At 38.8% G+C, this 14,152-nt stretch overlaps 1 protein-coding gene across 1 annotated transcript in view; it reads left to right on the top strand.

Moving 5' to 3' along the window:
* Positions 1-14,152, top strand: part of LOC115209480 — a 447,652-nt gene that overhangs the window by 311,974 nt on the left and 121,526 nt on the right. Inside the window, exon 17 of the mRNA XM_036501652.1 lies at positions 575-585. Coding sequence (XP_036357545.1) covers positions 575-585 — 11 coding nt within the window. The remainder of the gene's footprint in view (positions 1-574; positions 586-14,152) is intronic.

Here is a 14,152-nt window from a genome sequence, read left to right as displayed (position 1 = left end):
CTTCAGGTCAAGTAGCCCATTCTGCCCAAAAGGTCCCTGAATAAGGGATGTTTAAGGATGTTCAACAAAACATCCCTGTTTCCAAAAGTGAGTTATTCAAACCCCAAAGAATTCTTCTCAACACATGGCTACGATGCTCCCCAACTACTTCTGCTTGTGATCAGAGATGCACATATCGTCAGCCACCAAGGGACATGCTCAAATAGCTACGGTCAAACAACTGACAAGCAAATCTGTGGTATTAAGCAGAATAATTGCTGTAACCCATCTTTTATACCAAGACAAAACAATGTACATGACAACACTTCCAATCAGTTAAGATCAGAGACCATGCGACCCATTGCTTGGTATTGCATCAGAGCATTATTATTATTATTATTATTATTATTATTATTATTATTATTATATTATCATTATCATTATTATTATTATTATTATTATTATTGTGTGCAACTGGTATTACTTGCCTCCTCCCCAAAAATAACAAAACGAAAGAACCAAAAAACTACCAGCCTATAACATGTTTGTCTACTATCTATAAGATTCTAACATCTATTCTAGTGGAAAAAACATGTACGTTTATGGAAGAGAATAACCTCTTTCACACTGAACAAAAAGGATGCAGACGCGGTTCATACGGATGCAAAGATCAGCTCCTTGCATGATCCTTGAGAACTGTCATAACAAACGCAGAAATCTTCACGGATTGATTACAAAAAGGCCTTTGTCAGCATACCACATTCGTGAATTCTGAAATCGCTGGACATTTTCAAAATTTCTCCTGTGATTTCAGACTTTTTTAAAGTATAATATGTCACTATGGAACACGAAGCTCCAATTATATCATTCTAATGGAGTATTGCGCTCAAACAATATTAGCATAAACTGTGGTATGTTCCAAGGTGACTCACTTTCACCACTAATTTTCTGCATAGCACTAATACCACTCTCATGTGAACTGAATAGAACAGGGTATGGCTACAAAATTGACATTAGGAAAATAAGCCATCTATTTTATATGGATGACTTAAAACTATATGGTAAAGGTGATGAAGAGCTTGAAAGACTCATACATACTGTGAAAGGATTTAGTGATGATATTGGGATGGAGCTTGGCCTTAAAAAGTGTGCCAAATCCACTTTTAAGAAAGGGAAATTGGTAAAGTCTAGTTCAATCGAATCAGATGTCGAAACAGTAATAAATGAACTTGAGCAGGAGCAAACCTATAAATACCTAGGAATAAATGAAGGCTCTGGTATCCAGCATGCAAGCATGAAAGAGAAGATTAGGAAGCAATGTTATAGAAGAGTTCGAGCAATCCTGAAGTCTGAGCTGAATGCATATAATAAGGTGTTAGCCATAAATTCCTTAGCAGTCCCAGTTGTTCTTTATAGCTTCAATGTACTTAACTGGAATACCAGTGAAATAATGAAACTTGACAGAAAAATCCGCAAGCTACTGACTTATAATAAAATGCACCATCCAAAGGCAGACGTGGATCGCCTTTACCTTCCCAGAGCTCAGGGCGGACGAGGTTTGATCCACCTTGAACTTACGTACAAAACCACCACAATCGAACTGGCCAAATACCTTGAAGCAACCAACGATTGGATCCTAAAACTTGTAGTTAAGTTTTGTTTACTTTCAGATCATTAAAATGGAATGTCAAGTTAAGAAAAACGAGCATTTTCGACACTTCCTTCATTTTGCCTTTAATCAAGGTTCTAAGGCCACAAAAGCTGCTCATGACATTTGTGTTGTGTAAGGAGAGGGTGCCATAGCTGAAAGAACCGCTAGTGATTGGTATGCCAAATTCAAAAATGGAAATTTTTACCTTAAAGACGCACCTCATTCTGGCCGTCCAGTTGAGTTCGATGGAGAGCGATTAAACCAACATTTTCACGAAAATTCTCGTCAAATGACAAGGAAACTAGCAGACAAAATGGAATGCTCCCACACCGTTATAGAGAAGCATCTTCACTCGATGGGAAAGGTTCAGAAGTATGGAGCATGCTTTAAGTGACAGCAACAAAATTAAACGAGCCGCAATCTCCGCTGGTTTGCTTGCTCAACTAATGGACACAAGCAACGATTTCTTTACCGAATCGTTACTGGCAACAAAAAATGGTGCCTGTACATCAATATGAAGCAGCGTAGGGAATGGCTTGGCCACGGTAAACAAGCGACACCGCGCGTGAAACAAGATCTTCATCCGCGTAAAATGATGTTGTGCGTATGGTGGGACTGGGAAGAGATTATCCATTACGAATTGCTTGAACGGAACCAAACGGTCAACGCGGAACTCTATGTTCAACAGATGGAGCTACTCAACACGGCTATTCAAGAAAAATGACCTAATCGTCTGCATGGTCTTCTTCTGCTGCACGACAACGCCCGTCCTCATATAGCCAATATGACCAAAGAAGCCATTCAAACGCATGACTGGGAAGTACTACCACACCCACCGTACTCTCCTGATCTGGCACCAACGGACTTCCACCTCTTTCGATTTCTTTCAAATACTATGTGCGGAGTTTCGTTCAATACTGATGCAAAATTGAGAAGTTGGTTGGATCAATTTTTCGAGTCGAAATTGGGTGATTTCTACCAACGAGAAAAATCTTGTTGAAAGTTGGGAAGAAGTTGTAAACAAGGGTGAATACATTATTGATTAATTAGTTGTTATTTTTTATTAAACCTTTTAAACATTTAAAGTTTAAAAAAACGGAGGGAACTTAGTTGCCAATCCAATATAAATGTGGTAGCAGTCTCCTGCTGAAAAAAGTTACACGAACTCTTCTCCTTAATCTGGGAATGAGGATCAGTCCCACAAGAGTTCAGAGATGCTTCTATTGTCCATCTTGATAAGCACAAAGGTAACAAATGTGAATGTGACAACCACAGAGGTAACTTCACTTTGTGTGTTGCTGAAAGTGTTATCTTAAATAGACTAAATGGTGCCCTTGCCAGCTTAGTGTTGCTTGAATCTCAGTGTGGATTTCGAGCTAGTAGAGGCACAGTGGATATGATTTTTAACCTAAGGCAGCTGCAGGAAAAGGCTCGTGAGCACAACCGTGATCTTTTAGATCGAACTAAATCTTTCAACACCATACCTAGGGATACTTTTTGGGCTGTCCTTAGAAGGCTAGGCGTTCCAGGAAAGATGCTCAATGTCATAATTTCTTTCCATCAAGGGATGATAGCTTCTGTCAGATCTAGCAGGGAAGTGTCTAATTAATTCACAGTCTCATATGGGACAAAACAAGGCCGTGTTCTTGCACCACTCTTATTTGCTTTGTATTTCTCCATCATGTCGGAAATAGCTTTCGAGGGTGTTAAAGAAGGAGTAAAGTTTGAGTACAGAACTGGTGATGGCTTGTTTAACCAATAGCGCTTCAAAGAAAAAACTAAGACTTTGTTGCAAACAGTTTGAAATTTTCGCATTGCAGATGATTCTGCATTTGTAGTACACACTTCTGAGGACATGCAATGGATTCTTTATAACTTCTTGCGTGCATCGAATGCTTTTCGTCTGATCATCAACACCGAGAAAATTGAGCTTGTCCATCAGCCCATTTGTGACCATCTTCCCACTGTTTTTCTACTGTACATGTTGATGGGAAAGCATTAGAAACTGTTTCCTCTTTCACTTATCATGGTTCCATTGTGTTCAATGATGTGAATATGGACAGAGAAATTGAGTCCAGAATCGGGAAGGCTAGCTCCGCTTTTAGTAAGCTTTATCACAGGCTATGGAACAGCCACGATACATCACTGAAGGTGAAAGTTAATGTGTATAAGTTGGTGGTCTTGACAACATTGCCTTATGGTGTTGAATCTTGGACTTTGCATCAAAAGCACAACAATCAGCTTGATGCCTTTCATTTGCGATCCTTGCGTATTATCTCTTGCATAACACCGAGTGACCATATTCGTAACAGTGATGTATTAACAAAATGTAACGGAAAGACTTCCGTCCGTCTTCCCCATTTTCTCCTAAATTTGTTTATTTAAAATTTTTTTTGCCAAAAACCCCGTTTTCGGATACAGAAGTTCCGGAAAATTGCCAAAACTCGGCATTGCTAAATTCCACCCCACCCCCAATTCTTCAATTTTTACTTTTTCCCCAACACTAACCTTAACCCTGACCCTAACCCTAAAACTCTAACTCTAACCCTAAAACCCTAATTCTAAAACCCTAACCCTAAACCCTAACCCTAGCCCTAATCCTAACACTAACCTTAAAACCCTAACCCTAACCCCAATCGTAACTGCAGAAATGTTTTGAAATTTTTGTCCGAATCATAATGTCCATATTTTTCTGCATATTTATAAAAAAAATTCTTTAAAATTTTTAAAAAATTTTTGGTAATTTTTTTTTAGAATCCTATTCTCCGTATTTTTCCGCATAATATGAAAAAAAAATCTCAAAAAAGTAAAAAGGAAATGGGTGTGTGTGTGTGAGGGGGGAAGGAGGAGGGAAAGGAGGGTTAATTTAAAAATGCCGGTTTTTGGCGATTAATTGTAGATTCGTACTCCCTGTAACCGAAAATGGAGTTGTGTCGAAAAAAAAAAACAAAAAAACAATTGTAAGGGTGGTTTTGAGGGTGGGACGGGCGGAAGTCTTGCCTAATCTTCATATTGTTAATATCGAACGAAAGAAATGGAGAAAAAATGGATGTATTAATAATTTATTTATATCATATAAAGAGGTTGAAATTTTTAAAAAGTATAATACAAATAAATTATAAGTTGTAAGGCTCAAAAGAATGTGGAAAAACCTACATATATGTTTCAGTACTAACCTCTAGTTGAAATGGAATTTTAAGCATTTGGTTAAATGCCAAGAAAGGTATCGTTTTTTAACTATATACGGCAGAACTTCTTTAGGGTTATTATGAGCTTATAGAACTTAAGTTAACATTTTCCCTTTGAAGGGTGCATACAGAATATTAATAGGTATAAGAAGTTAAATCCTATATATAGTAAGTGTATCTAGGTGGTGAGTTACAGATATGCCATACCGTACAAAATAAATAAAGTAAATATTAAAAAAATAATTTAAAAGAAAGACGATAAGGATAAAAATGTTAGCGGATTTTTAGCCCACTAATTTAATGTAATGTTCGGTCATCCTTCGATCGCTGTTTGAATCAATCCAGTCAGGAACAACAACAACTCGTGTGAGATTTGTGAAGACACAGCTTGAACATTTACATTCAATAGAACAGAATGGAATTTGAATAAGGAAATGTTTTTTTCTTGCCGCATTCCATGACTGGTGAAAGAGGATTTAAGAAAATTCAATCAACTAGAAGTTGTCTTGTAGCAGGAACAGAGATGGAGAAACCGTGGCTAGCTGCAGGCAGTTTATGAGAGAAAGAGAACGTTACCTGTCTGTGCATATCTTTAATGGCTATGTAACGAGCACCACCTAGTTGCTAACAATGTGACAGAGGAGATAACTATAGATGACTCTCATTAAATAATGTGACAGAGGAGATAACTATAGATGACTCTCATTAAAACATGACGACACTGGATTCAAATAAGGTTGTCTACATAACCCTCCCCAAGGCTGAAAGAAGAGAAAAGGTCGAAAAGGCAAAGAGTTTAAACTGTAGGCACCGAAGAAGGTAATTGTCTTGTGTTTCACAAGGATGAGTAGAGATACCAAGGGCACAGAAAGGATTATCTGTATGAATGTATGTGATGCAAGGTTAAAGTAGTGTGTAGGATGTGCCAGCTGGTGCAAAGCTGAGGCAGTATGCAGGATGTGCCAGCTAGTGCAAAGCTGAGGCAGTGTGCAGGATGTACCAGCTGGTGCAAAGCTGAGGCAGAGAACGCCTGACATGCAAACTTGATAACAACTGTCCAAGAAACTGGAAATCACTGGATGCAAGAGTCAACGTGTTTTAAATTAGCAAGAGCGGTAGGTCGCTTACAGAGGCTAGTGTTGTAAGCCTGCAAGAGCGGTGGATTGCTGGTAGAGGCTGGAAGTGCTAGCATGTAGGAGCAATGAGAAAGCAACTAAAATCTTAGAATGTGGTGCATGTGTGAATGAACATTGAAACAAGTTAACATATAATATACACAGAAGGAAAAGGTCTTTGAGATGTATAATGGAAACAAATGCCATGCCAAAATTAATGGATGTAAAGGCAAGGTAAACAAGTATATACATGAAAAGGGAAACAGAATAAATGCATTAAATAGGAAAAGAAAAAACAAATAGAATATGAGTTTCCTATAAAATTGTTTTACAAAGTTTCTTAGGCCAATTGACACGACGGCCACTGCAGGTCGTCGTGACGTATGTTGGTAGGTGTAGGAAGGATGCGTGTATTTGAGCTGGTGGTGGATGCGGTGGTGAAGTATTTACCTGTTGTATAATGTAGGATGGGGGAGTGTGAGGCTCTGGCGTGAGCGCGTCTGTATAAGCCTATTTAAGTCTATCGACCGAGACTGTTCCTCGGGAACCATTCAAGTCTATGGTGAAATGTTTATCATTGCGTGCCAACACGCAATAAGGTCCTGAGTAATGGGGGAGTGAAGGGACTTCTCACTGCATCTTTATGTACAAAAACGTGGGTTCACGAGGCAATATCCTTGGGGACCGAAGATTTTATTGCTTACTGACAAGTGCTCATTGGTGTAAGCTCCTGAAAGTACAAACGCAGGCGGTTAACATAAAGTGCCGGATCTTGAGTAGTAAGATCAGCTGGAGTGAGCATTTGCCCTGGCAAGGACAAAGGGGCACCATAAAGCAGCTCAGCTGGAGAGAAACCAAGGTCTTCCTTAACTCTTGTTCGGATACCGAGGAGAACAATAAGAAGATACTTGGTCCAACGCTGGGTGTCAAGAGAGGCTCGTAAAGCAGCTTTCAGCTGACGGTGGAATCCTTCTACCATGCCCTTCGAGGCCAGATGGTACCTAGTAGTCCTAATCCATTGAACCCCGATGATTTTTGTCAACTCAGAAAAGAGGTGTGATTCGAACTGTCTGCTGCGGTCTGTTGTGATGGTGGTGGGGACACCATAGCGTGATATCCATCCTGATACTAGAGCTCGCGCTACAGATTCAGCGGTAATGTCTGTTAACAGAATCGCTTCAGGCCATCGGCTAAAGCGATCAATACAAGTCAAGATATATGTAAATCCCCGACTGATAGGCGACGGTTTCAAATATCAATATGCACGCGAGAGAAACGAGCATCAGAATAGTTAAAAGTACCGAGAGGTGCCCAGATATGCTTGTGCACTTTAGACTTTTGGCATTGAAGACAAGCGCAAGAACATTTGGCAACATCCCGTCTCATGTTTGGCCAAAAAAGTCTAGCCGTAATGAGTTTTACTGAGGTCGCGATGCCAGGATGAGCAAGATTATGCAAAGTATCGAAGACAACTCTGCGATGCTACTCCGGAACGAAGGGACGAGGTGACTCCGTCGATATGTCGCACAGGATGTTCTTGTCGACAGTCAGTATAGTCAGGTACTTGAATTTACATGTTGCAAATTCAGTAGGTGTGGTGTCAAACGAATCCAAAGGAGGCTGGTCTGAGGCGAAAACAGTTAAGTCAATTATAGAAGTGGGTGCTAATGAGTTGATTGGCAAACGGGACAAAGCATCAGCAGCAGTGTTCTTGGTTCCCGAGGTATGCTGAATGCCGCTGGTACACTGGGAAACAAAATCGAGATATCTCATTTTCCTCGGCGAATATTTTTCAGGCTTACACCGTAATCCGAATGAAAGAGGTTTATGGTCTGTGTAAATGACAAACTGCCTCCCTTCAAGGTAATGACGGAAGTGTTTTACTGCCAGGTAAATTGCCAATAATTCACGTCCAACAGTGCTATAGAGGGTCTCGGCGGATTTCAGCTGCCGAGAGAAAAATGCCAAAGGTTGCATATGCTTTTGGTGAAACTGTTGTAAAACGGCGCCTACAGCCGTATCTGATGCGTTCACCATAAGCAAAAGCTTTGCGCCATAAACAAGGTTTGCTAACAGCGAGGCTTGCGCAAGTTCACGCTTTAGCATTTGAAAGGCCTTAATTTGGGAAGGTGAAAGTGAAATAGCTTCATTTTTTTCTTACGATCCTTTAAAGGCTCGGTAAGAGTAGCAAGGTGCTTAGCACAGTGAGGAATAAAACGCCCATAAAAGTTCAATAATCCCAGCTGGTACATCCTGCACACTGCCTCAGCTTTGCACTAGCTGGCACATCCTGCATACTGCCTCAGCTTTGCACCAGCTGGCACATCCTACACACTACCTTAAAAACATTTTTTTCTCTTGGCTTTCTTGAGAAAATTGTAATTTGTAAGTTTAACGTAGTTTAATTTTTTCGAATTTCAACCAATCAATTGCCTCTATTGAGCTAAAATCATTTGCTGCGTCTAAAACTGAGACAACATCCTGTCACTAACCCTAACCCTAAATTTTAGCCTTTCGCTTTTTTTTTTTAAATGTTACGCGTGTCTAAAATTAATCGTTTTGTTTTTGTTTTGAGTTTTTGCTTTCGTTTTATTTTCTTAATTGTTACATTAAAATTATTTTCCATTGCTTTCGTTTTTTTTTTCTTAATTGTTATCCTTAAATTAATTTAACAATTAAGAAAAAAAAAAACGAAAGCAAAAACTCATAACAAAAACAAAACGAATAATTTTAGACACACGCATAACAATTAAATTAATTCAACAATTAAGAAAAAAACAAAACGAAAGGCCAAAATTTAGGGTTAAGGGTTAGTAACAGGATGTTGTCTCAGTTTTAGACGCAGCAAATGATTTTAACTCAATAGAGGCAATTGATTGGTTGAAATTCGAAAAATTTAACTACGTTAAACTTACAAATTACAATTTTCTCAAGAAAGCCAAGAGAAAAAAATGTTTTCTTTTGACACATTCTACCAGTATACGAAGTTTAAAAGTGTTTAGTTAACTAGAAATTGTGTTGAAAACTGCCGTTCAAAAGGAAGAGATCCAATATCAAGCGGATATTTTCCGACGTTGAGGTCACCATTTTAGCACACTAATTTAATATAATGTTCGGTCATCCTTCGATCGCTGTTAGAATCAATCCAGTGAAGAACAACAACTCGTGTGAGATTTGTGAAAACTTCATGCACATGAGGAATTTATTCCGATCCGGGATGAGAGCATTTACATTCAATAGAACAGAATGGAATTTGAATAAGGAAATGGGCATAGTTTCGGTTGTAGTAGCACAGATTTCCGTCGATTTCCGTAAAAAACTTTTATTTTTTTACATAAGTAATGAGAGCGAAAGAGACTAAGAGGAAGCGATTTTACGACGAGAAGGTTTCACTTTGAAGTCGGCCTGTGTGTGTTTGATGGGGTGTGGGAGACAGACAGTATGTTGTGTAAGTGAAGTGCTTCTGTTAGTGTGTGTGAAGAGACAGACATACATATACACATACACCGAGTAAAAAATTACGATGAATCGGCCATACATACATACATACACACATACACATACATAGATACATACACACACACACACATACATACATACATACACACACACATACTTACACACACACATACATGCAGACATACATATACACATACACCGAGTAAAAAATTACACTGAATCGACCATACATACATACACACATACATACACATACATAGATACATACACACACACACATACATGCAGACATACATATACACATACACCGAGTAAAAAATTACGATGAATCGGCCATACATACATACATACACACACACATACTTACACACACACACACATACATAGATACATACACACACACACACATACATGCATACATACATATACACATACACCGAGTAAAAAATCAGTTATCTCTCTCTTTCACACATTACTCTCTCTGTCTCTTCGCACACACTAACAGAAGCACTTCACATACACAACATACTGTCTGTCTCCCACACCCCATCAAACACACACAGGCCGATTTCAAAGAGAAACCTTCTCGTCATAAAATCGCTTCCTCTTAGTCTCTTTCGCTCTCATTACTTATGTAAAAAAATAAAAGTTTTTTACGGAAATCTGTGCTACGACATGCGAAACTTCGCCAGGAGGGCATAGTTTCGGTTGTAGGAAACTTCGCCAGGAAATGTTTTCGTCTTGCCGTATTCCATGACTGATGAAAGAAGATTTAAGAAAATTCAGTCAGCGAGAAGTTGTCTTGTAGCAGGAACAGAGATGGAGAAACCGTGGCTAGCTGCAGGCAGAGCGTGTTACCTGCATGTGCACGTCTTATATAGCTATGTAACGAGCGTCACCTAGTTGCTAACGATATGACAGGGGAGATAACTATAGATGACTCTCATTAAAACATGACGGCACTGGATTAAAATAAGGTTGTTTACAAAATAAAATCAATAATAAATAGATAGAAATTAAAGAAATATATGTATTTTCTAAAATATACATAGCAAAAGATTTTAATAAAAAGAAAATATATTTAATGTAAAAATTTTAAGTTTTTGAAGTTTTTTACTATATATATATATATATATATATATATATATATTTTAATCTCTCTCTCTCTCTCTCTCTCTCTCTCTCTATATATATATATATATATATATATATATTATATATATATATATGGATATGTGTCTCTGTGTATGCGTGCGCGCGCGTGTGTTTACATTGTTGGTGTGTTTACATCCTCGTAACTTAATGGTCTTGACAAAGGAGGCCGATAGCTTAAGTATAAGAATAGTTTCACGGGAACCAGTGAAAGGCAAAAGAGTGTGTGTGCTTAATACGCAACGGGAACGGAGATCTCGGCCACCGAGTCACTCGGTAATTTTCAGCCGTTTGTAAACAAAATGAATTTAGGTTATCGTACCGTTAAGACGTAGCATCGAATAATTCTGTTGCTTTTCCGCTTCCGTACAAACTCCCACCACTACGTCATTAAGCATACTAAATTTCATCCCGCTCCTTCTCTGCTTCCATATAATTCCACGTCCTCCGTTATTAACTGTTTTGTTACACCAAAGGCCACCGAGGGGGCCGAAAGAAAGACAAATATACATAAATTGACATCACTAAACATCATATCAATTTATCGACCCATCGGTCACACTTTTAGTGAATGTTTAGCCGAGTTATAGCGCTATGGCTTCCTTATTTCATTCCCCAAATCGATCTGGATGTACGAAGTATACAGGCTCCAGTGTACGTCCACAACCTTATAGGTGAGTATATAACAATATAACAGTATAACAATACACACACGCACAAACATACACACACACACACACACATATATATACACACACACACATGAATTATATATACGTAATATACAGTTAAGATAAAATAGTCTTTGGTGTATATATATACGTGTGTCGTGTGTATACACACATATATATATACATTTTTTGTATACACACACGCATATATATATATATATATATATATATATATATATATATATATGTGTGTGTGTGTGTGTACCTATGTGTGTCTACATCAAATATATAAGCAGCTGTATGCGTCAATAAACTCATTACTATATATGTATATATATATATATATATACAAACGTGTATATTTGTGCGTATGTAACTGTAAATAGAAGCGTTGTATCGACTATATATATATATAGTTGATACATACACGCACACATATATGTATATATATATATATATATATATATATATATATATATATATATATATGTATTATATATATATATATATGTATGCATGTATATGTGTGTGTGTTTGTATATAATGTATATATAAATATACGTTCTGTTTTATTAATTACGTTTCGTTGTGTTTTATTATAAATATACGTTCATTGCATACTTACATTATATAGACTACTCTTTCTTAGTGTGTACTTCTCCGGACTTATTTTTATATATATGTATATATACATACATATGTATGTATATATACATACATGTATAGATACATACACACATATATATATATATACGTATGTGTATATATATGCATGTATATATATATATATATATATATGTGTATATATATATATATGTGTATATATATGCATATATATGTATATATATATGTATGTATATATATGTTTATATATATATGTGTATATATATGTGTATATATATATATATATAGCAGGGAGGGCCTGACGGCAGCAGGGAGGGCCAAAAGGATGAGGAAAGCATCCAGAGCCAAATGGAGAAGCCTGGAACACAGGGAAACGATGACACATGTCCAGCTTCCAACACCACAACTGAAGACCAAAGAGGTGCGATGGCCGCAAGAAAGGAAAGGCACCCTGGAATTGATGGGAAGCAGGAGGTAAAGGGTGACAGAATCAAGGCTAAAGGAAGCCCTGTCCAGAGAAAGCAGAGGGACCCCAGCAAAAACTGTAAGGGCAGGGAAAGAAACACCTGCAAATTCTACCTGAGGGGGGACTGCTGGTACGGCGTTGAAGGTGCAAACTGCCGCTTTGCACATCGGAGGCCCTACCAAAACCGCACGGACGCGAGACAGAGGTCCCTCCCTCAGGGAAAACAAAAACAAAAAGTTAAAAGAAGGGAAAAAAGCGCACTGACCACTACTGAAAGACGGTATGCAGATGTGGTGCACGGAAACCCAACAGGTGGCCAGCTTCACCCAGATGTGAGAAGGGCGGCAGCTGAACAGCAGTCTTTTTTGTGCATGGCACAAAAAATTGTTCAGCAGCTGACCTGGCTACAAGCACAAAGCTGGAACTACCACCACATAAGGCCACCTCCAACAGATGCAGGATGGCCACCACAGACACCAACACCAACACACACACCACAAAAATATTTCTACTGAATGTAGGAGGGCTGCTGCGCGGAAACTGTAAAAAGAAAATTTCATTCTTGAGAGACCTTGTGACATGCAATCAAGCTATATGCATGGCACTCACAGAAACGCATCTTGAACCCGATATAGGTGATGCAGAAATACACATGCCGCAATATGCAGTCATACGCACAGATAGAAAAGGGAGGAGCCATGGTGGAGTTGCAATGTACATCCGAGATGACCTCACGCCCCAGGTCCTGCTGTCATATTCAAACTCAGTATGTGAAACTCAATTGTACACATAAGACAACTGAATATCGTCATATGCATACACATACGCCCACCAGATGCCCCAAAACACTCAGGCATGTTTGAAGACTGCCTAACAAAAATAGGAGAAGTCCTCACCAACCTTGAACAGCACAACAGTGTATTCTTCATGGGTGACTTTAACCTCCCCAATGTGGAATGGCCTGGGGGGGCAGATGCTCCCAGGGATGACACACCATCAGCAGGCACAGGTGGAGTCCCTGCTCCATCTCACAAATGCCTCTTTCATGGAGCAAATAGTTCTGCAACCAACAAGGGCAGATAATATACTGGATCTCTGCTTCACAAACAATATGGATATTATCCATAATGTTAATGTGATGCCGACAATGATCTCGGATCACAACATAATAGAGCTGTCTATGTATGGAACAAAAGCCCCCGCAGACACACAGCCTATACGAAGCACCCACGCCAACTGGAAGTCGATTGAGAAAGAGATCCTCAAACAGGATTGGCCTGAATGTCTCTCCACACCGGACATAAACATGAAACACAAACACTTCATGTCCATAATACAAGCCATATGTGACAAATATGTCCCAATGTGCAGGGCCAGCACACACAAGAACAAAAACAGGATCCCTAGAGAAAGGAGGATTCTTATGAGACGACGGACAAGGATTGCAAACCGCCTGAGCAAGCACACCAAAAGTGGTGAGAAGTCTCGGCTCGAAAGAATGCTAATGGAAACTGAGAAAAGTCTACATCAGTCCCATGAAAAGGAGAGAGCAGATAAAGAAGCTTGGGTAATAGAAAATATAAAATCAAACCCTAAAGCTTTCTTTAAGTTTGCCAAAGAGACAGCCACAGTGCACCAGAGAATAGGACCTCTCTTCCAAAAAGATGGCTCTCTCACAGGAAATCCCACGAGGATAAGTGAAATACTGAACGAACAGTTCCAAAGTATGTTCACTACACCTCTAGGACACAGGCAAGTAAACAACCCAGAAGAATTCTTTGCCACTTTACCAGCGGCCAAAGAGACAAAAATTGAGTACATCAACATCGAAGAAGATGATATCGCAC

This window comes from Octopus sinensis, linkage group LG3 (genome assembly GCF_006345805.1).
Source record: "Octopus sinensis linkage group LG3, ASM634580v1, whole genome shotgun sequence".
Classification (NCBI taxonomy): domain Eukaryota; kingdom Metazoa; phylum Mollusca; class Cephalopoda; order Octopoda; family Octopodidae; genus Octopus; species Octopus sinensis.
The sequence above is the reverse complement of the archived record's forward strand: the minus strand, read 5'-3'. Positions and strand labels throughout refer to the sequence as shown.